The sequence below is a fragment of the Danio rerio genome, chromosome 20, assembly GCF_049306965.1.
Source record: "Danio rerio strain Tuebingen ecotype United States chromosome 20, GRCz12tu, whole genome shotgun sequence".
NCBI lineage: Eukaryota > Metazoa > Chordata > Actinopteri > Cypriniformes > Danionidae > Danio > Danio rerio.
In genome coordinates this window covers 45,956,494-45,968,561 of record NC_133195.1, presented here as the reverse complement: position 1 = coordinate 45,968,561, position 12,068 = coordinate 45,956,494, and the positions used below count along the sequence as shown (strand labels likewise).

Below are 12,068 nucleotides of genomic sequence, written 5' to 3'. Positions count from 1 at the left end.
ATAACTTGTAATATATTTTAATACTAATTTCTGTGATTTAAAGCTAAAATTTCAGCATAATTAATCCAGTCCTCAGAGTCACTTGATATTTCAGAAATATCTCTAGCGTGCTGATTGGCTGTTCTATTATGATTAATTATAATAATGCATCTTTTAATTATTACATTTAATTATTAAATACTCTAACTTAATAACTTACTATACTTTAATGCAAATTTTTGGCATTTAAAGTTGAATTTTCAGCATAATTCATTATGATCAATTATAATATTGATTCTTTAATTGTTAACTGTTAAAAATGTTTTGTGGAAATTAAATAACAGCTTTTACATTAAATTTATTACTATTTTTATATTATGAATATCCTTTACTTTTAAGCAATTCAATGTGCCCTTGACAAATAAAGATAAATTTATTTTAATTAGTTTTTTACCTAAATATGAAGTGGTTTTTAATACTAATAACAAAAATAAAAAAGAAATATTTTTAAAAACAGATCATCATATTATAACTCCTTTTTGAAGGATCATGTGACACTGAAGACTGAAATCATGTAAAAAATGTAACTAAGTCGGAGACGCAACTTATATTTTAAACTGCATTCAATAAAAAAAAAAAAAATATATATATATATATATATATATATATATATATATATATATATATATATATATATATATATATATATTAAATTGAAATTATTTGTAAACAGTTTTTACTGTATTGCTACTGTATTGCTGATCAAATAAATGCGGCCTTATTGAGCAGAACAAGCATCTTTTAAAAACTCTTAATAATCTCAAACCTTTGTCCACTTGCATATATGAAAAAAAAAACACTGAGGGATGGTGATACAAACCTGTGAGACAAACTATTAGAGCAAAGAGCTTGAAAACACTGTATACACGTGCGCTCAAACAGGACCAACGTCCCTCTGTACCTTCACTGCCATGTGAGAAGAAGCGTCTGGTCAATAATTTCTGGAAGGTTGACTGCAACCCTGAAAACACAACTAATGCAAACGAGTGCGTCTTTCGCAAAACTAGTTAAGTCAGCAGGACATTAAGGTGAGTGACGGATCACATATTCAGCATATAAAACTCAAATCAATTATTTGCAGGCGTCAAACTCAAATTTGGCAGTCGACGAAACAAAACTGCTAACGCTAAAAGGGAAAAGTGCTTTGCAAAAAAGTTTTCTGCTGTAGGTATGGCTGCTTTCATAGGCACTGATTTATTCTGTGCAAAATGTAAATTAGAATAAAGGAAACGGCTAGTAAACAACGGGTAACACTTCACATTAAAGTTCAGTTTTTTAGCATTCATTTAAGTTTTTTGGTATCATGAAGGAACAATGGTGATTGCTTTTACAGTATTAAGCCATCTGGGTTACTGTTCACTTCTTTATGGAGTAAAAGAATTACAAAACTCGACGTCTGCATTATGAATGAACATTAACACAAATCAGTTAATTCTGTAAAAAACTAAAGGAGAAATGGTGATTAATAAAGCCTTTGCATTGTTACTTTAAAGTTATGCTATGGATTTATAGAGAAGAGTATTGCAAGTCGTTTTTACCTCACACATCTTTTTTGCATTGCAAAAGTTTTGTGATCAAACACAAATGCGCAGCAAGCTCATTTTTTAAAAATGTGTTTGCTTTGTGAAAATTAGCAAAAAACTTTGCTGTCATACGGATGAAGATCTTTCTCAATTTGCTGCCTTATTTTGTAATTGCAGCACGTTAAGCTTTTTTTGGAAAACACTAAATTTTGGATGAGAAAATGCTGCTTTGAAGAATGCAAATGTTTTGCAAGAGATTTCCAAAAAAAGTTTTGTGAGCTAATGCAGAATTTCATAAACATGCATATGCTTGCAAAAAAACTTGGTAGCAAATACAAAGTTTTGCAAGTAAAATGCAAATATTATGCAAGCAAATGCTAAATATTTACAAGTGAAACAACTTATTGAGAAATGCAGAGATGTTAAAAGAAAACACTAAGTTTGTTGGAGAAATTCAAACGTTGTGGCGAACACAAACGCTTTAAAACTGAACGCAAAGTTGTTTAAAGGAAGATGGCGCTGATGTACGTGGCATTGTACTGTATTGTTTTGAGAACAAAAGTGTTTCTATAGGACAAAAAAATTCGGCAAAAATGTAAACGCATAAAAATACTCTTCTTAATCTTTCATTCATTCCTCCATCCATCCATCCACTCATTCACCTATCCATTAATCCAATTGTTCATTCATCCATCCATCCAATCATTCACCTATCCATTCATTTATCTATCCATCCTAATATTTTTTTTACAATCACCATCCATTCATTCATCAATCTATCCATCTATTTGTTCATTCATCCATCCTATTATTTTTTTACCATTACCATCCATTAATTCATCTATCCATTCATTCACCCAACTATTCATTCAACAATCCATCTATTCATTCATCCATCCATCCATCTATCCACCCACCCATCCTATAAATTTTTTTACCATCACCATTCATTCATTCATTCATTCAGCTATTAATTCATTCATCCATCCATCCATCTATCCATTCATTCATTCATTCATCCATCCATCGATCTATCCATTCTATTACTTTTTTACCATCACCATTTACTTTTAGGGACGCCATATAAATCATAACGGCCAATAAATGCAACCTAAATCAACTGAACATCACTGCAAAGTGTTCACAAACTACACAAAAGACCCCACAAAACCCCACCAATGCTGTGATTGCAATCATTTATGAATAATTAAAAAAAAAATTAAACTGAAGCCTGCCGCGCTCCTATATGCAAAGTCATTCCTTCATGGCACTAAATCTCTGCATGTGCTCCGAGCTCTAGTCGGGGAAAAAATTGAACATGCTTTTTTTTGTTGTTGCTGGCAGAACTAGTGGGAAAAGAAGCACTGCACGAAACACCTACAGATGGATGTTATGGTTAAGATGAACATCGCTTAAAAAGTCAAAGCAAATGCCGAGCATGATACTTGAAGATTTAAATATGGCAAAAGCGGATCAATCTCCTCCGTGTGCTACATGGCTCAAGATATGTGAAATACTGCTTCAGATTGTAGTTTAGAAAAGGTCTTTGACTGCATCTGCCACAATCATCCGGGATTACTTCAGGAACAGTGTATTCTTCCAGTGAGCGGGTCAATTAAATGATAGTTCACACAAAATGCTTTTCACCCTTTACTTCTTTTGAATCTTTATAAGGTTGTTAAACACAAAATAAGATACCCAGCAAACAATTTTGTGTTTAATAGACGTCTAATAGACATCTAAATGTAGACGGCTTGGCTAAAACAAGGCTAAACTTGGGCTGTCAGTAAAAAAGACATCTAAGAATAACCCAAAACTAGACTAGTCGTCAAAAAGACAGATTACACAGACTTAATAAGAGTAGCCATTTATTTTGGTTCACTTGATGACTATTCTAGTATTGGCCTATTCTTGCCTATTAGACTTTTACTTGAGAGCTCAAATTTAGCCTTGTTTGAGCCAAGACGACTATGTTTATACGTCTATTAGACATCTTTTAAAAACAAAAATTGCTTGCTGGGTACTTTGAAGAATGCTAAAAACCTTTTGTAAGAATGAAAGTAACCATTGAAAGTAACCATTGACTTTCATTGTACTTTTGCGGATCCAAACATTTTAGAGTTTCTTCATTCTGTTGAACACAAGAGAAGATATTTTGAAGAATGATGAAAACTGGTAACCATCAACTTTCCTTGTACTTTTTCGGTTTCAAACATTTTAGAGTTTTTTCATTCTGTTAAACACAAAAGAAGATATTTTGAAGAATGATGAAAACCGGTAACCATTGACTTCCATACTATTTGTTTTTCCTACTATGAAAGTCAATGATTACCGGTCTCCAACATTCTTCAAAATATCTTCATTTCTGTTTGACAGAAAAAAGAAACTCAACAATGCTTGGAACCACAAACATACAATGCCAGTCAATAGTTGCAGATATTCACCAATTTTCAAAATATATTTTTTCAAAATATAATCCAAAAAATGCTTGCAACCACACTGAGGGTGAGAAAATAAGCAAACATTCATTTTTGTGTGAACTATCCTTTTAACAAAACAAACCGTACCCCAAAATCGTTAAATAACAATAAAAATATATATATATATAATCCGGAAAACCAAAATATTCACTTGTAATGTTTACATTAATCATTCGAAAATCAATCAAAAAAACAAACATACAAAACAAATAAACGATCAAAATGACAAAAAAAAAACACCCTCTTTTGTGAGGAAGGCATCGAGTCTATTTTTACGGACGAATGGACCAACCTGCTCTTGAAAGCCGTCTTTATAAACAGCTCACAGAGAGATTTCCCTTTAGAAAACCCCCCACAAAAACAAACTCAACATTTGGAGCGTGGTGGCAGAGACATTCAAAAGTACAGTTCGGGTGTCCGTTTGACACCCCTTAAACCTTCAGCAGATCCTCGTCGCTGTCGTCAGGATCTAACTGGGCTCTCGTCTGGTTTTTATCCCCATATCGGCTCTTATCTTTGCTCCGTGTGTCCACGAGGAGCCCTACCAGATCCTCGTCGCTCTCTGCTTTGAGTAATGCCGATTTTAGGCGTGAGGATGACGGGGCCATTCGGACCCCGGGGACTGTCAGCACCTCATCTTCGCTGTCCTGTTCATCCAGGGAGAAGGAGCGCAGGGCGTCTGCACGGACCGGTTTGGTGGTGATGTGACCGTTCTCCTGTGGTTCTCGCGTCGGGGTCCCGGTCTCCTCCATCAGCCACTCCATCTCATCTTCACACCCGTCTTCATCCATGTTCACCTAAAAAGAGACAGATAGAAAGACAGGAAGATTGACACACATGCATAGTCATGCACATACATATTTGGCTTAATTCGAAGTTACATTTGAACATGCTTAAAATGTTACCCTGGAGTATTTGTAAGATACTGGATTTCCTTTCCTGCAGCAGCTCGACACTTTCTGGATTACAAGTTGCCTAAAAAAATATACAGATTGATATTAAGCAACTAAAGTACAACTTAATAGTATTGAAGTCAAAATAGTGGCTTCAGGGTCCAAGTCGCTACTCAGTTGAATTGATTAAATATTAGTTTATGACCCCTTTTTAGACCCCTATCACACATTAAAGGTGCAGTATGCAAGTTTGACACCCTGTGGTTGAACTAGGTATTGCATTGATAAAAATACAAGCGCAGGTTGCCAGATTGAGAACCAACAGGAGTATGCCTGACTATTAAGCACAAACACTGATTTAAACAGTGTTCTAAATAAAAGCAGCAGCACGCAATACAGGAAACATTCACATATTAAAAGGAGTTTTTGTCCTAACCAACACCTGAAATTCATATTTTAGAAACGGCTTCGATTTTTTGCAGCTGAACAACAGAAAATCTGATGACATGATTTCTTCAGGTACACCTCATGTGCTTTATTCAGTGTTAAATGCTAATAATGTGAGTTTAAATGCCATTTTAGCTGACATTTAATGCCATATACTGAATAAGCAGCAGGAGATAGTTCACCTCAGATCTTGAAAATAAATTGTTTGAAATTGAACTTTAGAGCTGTGACTCTGTGCAAGCCAACACATATCAGTGATTCAGCATATATATTTAATAAAGTTAAAGAAGTTTAGTATATATTAAATAGATTATAAACCTTACAAACTTGTGAGTAAGTGCATATGTTGTGCTTCTGAGTGGCCGTATTTAAATTTCTGTCGTGGTTCGTCTGATGCAAACTGCTGATCACTGCAAATCTCGTGAGGTAGCTTGTTGTTAGGACACGGGGTTATAATGTAACCTGCTCACCTAATGTTTACGCTCGTGATATTTAACATTTGTCTTTACCATAATGGATATTTTTTGCAAGATTGTAGTATTCAGCTTAAAGTGCAATTTGAAGGCATATGTTTATTAGGTTAATTAGGCAAGTTGTTGGATTACAGCGGTTTGTAAGATTCTGCATTTCCCTTCCGGCAGCTGCTTGACACTTTTTAGATGATAAGTTGGCAAAAAAAAACACACAGATGTGAATTCATTCTAAACATGAGAATTGTAATGACTAATTTCTTAAAACTAAACTTAACAACTTAATTAATCTAGTCTAATAACTTGTGCCTTTGCTATAATATTTTATGGATATGTTTGCAAGATACTAGTATTCAGCTTGAATTGCAATTTAAAAGCTTTTGCTTATTAGGTTAATTAGGCAAGTTTTTGGACAGCAGTGGTTTTTAAGCTACTGAATGTTCCTTTCTGTAGAAGCTTGACACTTTCTAGAAGGTAAGTTGGCTAAAAAAATATACACAGATGTGAAATAACTCAAGTACAACTCGTATTCACAGTTGGACTCAAAATTATTAAACAAACTATGATTCTTTTACAATATTTCTCAGGTGCTGTTTAACAGAGAAAAGTTATTTTTCAACACATTTCTAAACATGATGGTTTTAATCATTAATTTCTAATAACTGATTTCTTTAGTTTTTGCCATGATGACAATACATATTTTATGTTTTTTTTTTTTGACAAGATATTAGTATTAGATTTAAAGTTCAATTAAGGGCATAACTAGATTAATTAAGTGAGTCATTAAATAAAAGTGGTTTGTTCAGTAGCCATTCATCAATGGATCTTTTCACAAGCATGCTATGACTCGTTTAACGGTCATCATAATCTTAAAATCTTGAAAAATTTTAATATTTAGATTTTTTAAAAATCATTTGAACATTTATATGCATTTATAAATAGATCATCTAATCTTTGCTTCAAATTTCAAAAAAACGAATTACCGCTTATGCAATGTGTTTTTTAATGCAGCGTCTATGGGGCTGAGGGAAAATTTTGACATGATTCTCTCTTCTGGCCGTCATCAATTCAAACTATTTCTTTTCCTCTTTCTAAAAGTCTTGATAACACCATCAAGGAGTTTTTTCTTTTATTATTTTAACAAATAAGATTGTGAAAAAAATTATTTGTTGTACTCTCCCATTCACTGCGCTCTAAATTTACCCAACCATGATGCCTTCCTCTACTGAGAAACAGGGAATTGTAAAAAGGGTCTAATGTTTATGGTGGTTAAAAATATAGACCTTAAAAAATTATTAAAGAAATACATAATCAAGCCAAACTAAAAGAAATAAGACTTTATCCAGACAAAAGAATATTTCCTGGCTCTGTAAAACATCACTTGGGAAATATTTGAAATAGTATAATAATTTAAAAAGAGGACTAATAAGTTTACACTCAACTTTATATGTCCAAATTGGAAAATATTACATTTATCAAAGTTTTAGTTCACCCAAAAATGATCTTTTGCACACTATTTACTCTCCCTTAAGTGGTTCCAAACATTTATGAGTTTCTTCCTTCTGTTAAACACAAAAGAAGTTATTTTGAAGCAAGCTAAAAACCTGTAACCATTCGCTTCCATAGTAGGAAAAACAAAAATGATGGTTACAGGTTTACAACATTTTTCTAAGCATCGTCTTCTTTTGTGCTTAACAGAAGCAAAAAAACATGGGTGAGTAATGATCACAGAATTTTAAGTTTTGCTACAACTATACATTTACATATTTCATTTACCGTTCATTTGTTTATTTATTTTAGTCACTTCTTTACTTCAATTTGTGAAGGTAAAGTTCATTTGCATTTATCTTATAACAATAATTATTAGACTGATTTGTATGAATTTACCTAATACTGACTTCGATACATTAGAATGTTGATTAACTTATGATGGTTTTCTGTGACTACATGAAATGAACTTTAGGTTGAGTCACATGCTCTCTATACAGTACATGAAGATCATGTGAAACTATGTTTATTATTGAGAGGTTCGGGACGGGGCCTGGGGGACTGGGGATCCGAGGAACAATGATGGGTGTTGTTGAGTATTAGGGCAGAACATCATATGACATAAAGAAATTTTTTTATAACCAGCAGCGCATGCTTTTTGAATGAGTTTCATTGTTCAGACTAATAGAGCAAATTCAATGGTTACAGGTTTTCAGCTTTTTTCAAGATGTCTTCTTTTGTGTTAAACAGAAGAAAGAAACTTGTAAAGTTTTGGAAACATTGCTGTCAAAGGATTAATCGTGATTAATTGCATCCAAAAAGAAAGTTCATGTTTACAAAATATATTTGTGCATACTCTGTATATTTTAATTCATTCATTTTCCTTTGGCTTAGTCACTTTATTCATGAGGGGTCACGACGGCAGAATGAACCACCAACTTATTCAGCATATGTTTTACATAGCGGATGCCCTTCCAGCTGCAACCCAGTACTGGGCAACATCCATACGCACTCATTCACTACAACCAATTTAGTTTATTCAATTCATTAATACCGCATTTTTTTGGACTGCGAGGGAAACCCACACCAACACGGAGAGAACATGCAAACTCCAAACAGAAATGCTAACTGGCCCAGCCGAGACTTGAACCAGCAACCTTCTTGCTGTGAGGCAACAGTGCTAACCACTGAGCCACCTTGTGGCAACCTCTGTATATTTTGTGTATATGAATATATGCATGAATTTATTCTATAAAAAATCTGTTTAAATTTATATAAATCAATAAAACTATATCATATCTAAATATACATTTATCTGTAAATATATTTGTATTTTATTTACAGTATGTGTGTGTATTTAAACATTTAGAAATCAATATACAGTTGATATAAATAAAAACTTTGATCAAATTTGATTGATCGCAATTTGACAGCATTATTTGGAACCACTTGAGCAAGAGTAAACAGTGAATATTTTCATCTTTTTAAGCGTATTAGTGATCAAAACAACAACAATTGAAGATTTTAAAATGATTAGAAACAGAAATCATGCTAATGTTTTGATTTACTGCACTTGTTATGATAAATTATTATTGGGGTTTAATATTTAGCAGCAGTATAGTGTAATATTATAGCACGGTATAGTATAATGATGCTAAAAAATCAGCTTTAAAACAAAATAAATGACATTTTATGTAAATATATTTAACTAAATACATATTCATGCAGAAAGCATTTATTTTAAATGTGAAAAAATGTCACTATATGACCGTTTTATATTTATAAAACCTTTATTATTTTATTACTTTATTGTATTTCTCAATCAAATAGAAGCAGCTTTAATGAGAAAAATATTTGTCTTTCAAAGATAATAATAATAATAATTTCTAAAGTTTCCAAACTTTTGACTGTCCATGTCTATAATGAGCAAGTTTTATTTATTTAGTTATTTAACAGATTATTTAGTGTTTTTGAAACGAGCCTCCTCTGCTCAGGTAAGCTGCTTTTAATAAAAGACATTAATATTGAAAAATATTATTAGAAATAAAAATGTCATTTTCTGTTTAACATAGTTTGAAATGTCATTTATTCTTGTAATGGTGAAGCTATTTTTCTTTTTGTCATTATACCAATCTTCATTGTCAAACGATTACTTTATTTATATATTACTCTAATACAGTGTTTCTCAACCACGTTCCTTAAGGATCCATGTTTTGGATCTCCTTTGTTAGTCACACCCATTACAGGTTTTGCAATCTCTGCTAATGAGCTGATGATCTGAATCAGGTGAGTTTGGTTAAGGAGACATGGAAAATGTGCAAGCTAGTGGTCATCCAGGAACGTGGTTGAGAAACACTACTCTAATATAGCTTTCAATGAGCGTTTTAAATGATGTCTATGTCTTTTACATTACTGTCTATGTCTATAATGAGCAAGTTTTTTTTTTTTTTTTTTGCTGTTTTGCAAATTTAATGGATACATTTAATTTAGATTTTTATAGATATAGATTTTTTCAAGATGTCTTCCTTTGTGTTAAACAGAAGAAAGAAACTTGTAAAGGTTTGGAAGCAGTGCTGTCAAAGGATTAATCATGTTTAATTGCATTCAAGAAAGTTCATGTGTACAAAATATATTTGTGCATACTCAGTATATTTGCATTCATTCATTTTCCTTTGGCTTAGTCCCTTTATTTATGAGGGGTCACCACGGCAGAGTGAACCGCCAACTTATCCAGCATATGTTTTACATAGCGGATGACCTTCCAGCTGCATTGGTTAACTTTAATTGCATTAGTACAGATGTGGCCACTGAGAATGCATGTTTCTTCATGCATAGTGCTGCAATTTGTCATGCGGTGTGCTGCAGCAGCAAGTGCCGCCTTTTTACTTTTTAAAAAAACTTTTTTTTGTACTTTGTGCAATATCCACCAGGCGGGACAAGGAACGACCGCTTTTTCATTGTCGCGCCAGTGCAAGCTTGTGCCTCCCAAATCAAGCAACCCTCCCTCTCAGGGGTGTGTTTCCGAAAACCATCGTTAGAAAACTAAGGTCGATAAATATAAAAAAAGCAAAAAGAAAAAAACATAGCAGCGTCATGGTGGCGCAGTGGGTAGCATGATCGCTTCACAGTAAGAAAGCCGCTGGTTCGAGCCCCGGCTGAATCAGTTGGCATTTCTGCGTGGAGCTTGCATGCTCTCACCATGTTCGCGTGGGTTTCCTCCGGGTGCTCTGGTTTCCCCCACAGGTCCAAAGACATGCGCTATAGGTGAATTGAATAAGCTAAATTGGCTGTAGTGTATGTGTATGAATGCGAGAGTGTAGGGGTGTTTCACATTGTTGGGTTGCAGCTTGAAGGGCATCCGCTGTGTAAAACATATGCTGGAAAAGTTGCCAGTTCATTCTGCTGTGGCGACCTTTGATTAATAAAGGGACTAAGCCGAAAAGAATATGAATGCTTGAATGAATGAAAAACATAGCTAATGATCAGTTTAAGATATTCCATAAAACACCTAATAGCTAGGGGTCTTTTTTTGCATAAGATCGCCGGTATGTTTTCCTTTTGAATTTAAAGGCATTGCATAAAATAATAAAGCAGTTTGAATTACCTCCTGTCTTGTTTGTGCAGCAGGAGAACAAGCAAACAGATTGTGAGCACAATCAACAGCAGGCTAAGCACCGCCCCTAAAGCCTGACTCCGCCCAGAAAGTCCAGCAAGCTCCTCCCCTCCATCGGTGCTGTCTATGGAGCTGGAAGAACTGCAGAAAAAAAAGTCAAATATTATTCATGTGGCAGATCAACAATGTTTAAATGTTCGTGTTTTACTTACATAAATTCACAAACGGTGGAGGTGTGCCACACAAACAGGTACTGGCAGCTATCGGTCTCCAGCAAGAATTCTGGGATGCCCTCTCCCGCCGTTGGGCTACAGTGGAACAGAATTGCTGAAGACACAGTTTTGGTTTTGTCTCTTCCACAAACGGATTCAGACGGAACCAAGACGTCAAGGTTTCCACCTGAAAGAGTACAACAGGAGGACATTTCATAGAACAGATGCAGTGCAGAAACAATATGCATTCGTCAATGAAAACTGTGTTAATAATAAATTTACTTTCAAAATAAGTGAAAGTATAATTTAACAGGAATTTATAGTACAAAATAAACTTAATTTATAAAACAAACTTGCATCCAATTGATTGTAGACGTGTGCTACTTGCTCAAAATAATACAAAAAAGGGTATTACTAAGGCTGGACGATACTGGAAAAAACTGACATTGCAATATTTTCATTCACTGCAATATATATTTCCAAATAAATGCAATTTCACCAGATGACTTGAATAGCTTTTAAAGATTAAGATTATTGTGTAGGGGAGCGTATCTGCATAAAATATCATTTTAAAATGACAAGCATAGTTAAATGCAACAGACAAAAGCAGCAAATGAACAAAGATTTATGATTTTCTGAGGAGTTAAACAGTATTCACTTTAAGAAATTACTGTATTATAATTACAATAACATTTTAATAGAGTACATATGTACATTTAACCTTTTAAGCAACAAACGTTTAATTTATTGTATCCAAATGTTTAAGTTGGCTCAAAACTCTTACAGCCAGGCCTTAAAAACACATGCAAATAATAAACTTTCACTCGAAGGTTAAACGTTGAAATACTCCACTATGGTGTTAACAGTAATGTCAGGTCAACTATAATCCCGACTACACTGCAG

General features: G+C 33.7%; 1 protein-coding gene across 2 annotated transcripts in view; it reads right to left on the bottom strand.

Moving 5' to 3' along the window:
• Positions 1 to 2,741: 2,741 nt before the first annotated feature.
• The window catches only part of igf2r (insulin-like growth factor 2 receptor), a 102,931-nt gene continuing 93,604 nt past the window's right edge, over positions 2,742 to 12,068 (bottom strand). Inside the window, exons 43-46 of one of the 2 annotated variants that reach the window (XM_021468430.3) lie at positions 11,166 to 11,352; positions 10,945 to 11,094; positions 4,948 to 5,017; positions 2,742 to 4,839 (exon numbers count right to left, since the gene is read on the bottom strand). In XM_021468430.3, coding sequence (XP_021324105.1) covers positions 4,474 to 4,839; positions 4,948 to 5,017; positions 10,945 to 11,094; positions 11,166 to 11,352 — 773 coding nt within the window. In that variant the 3' untranslated portion in view covers positions 2,742 to 4,473. The remainder of the gene's footprint in view (positions 4,840 to 4,947; positions 5,018 to 10,944; positions 11,095 to 11,165; positions 11,353 to 12,068) is intronic. The other variant, NM_001039627.2, reaches the window with a different exon arrangement.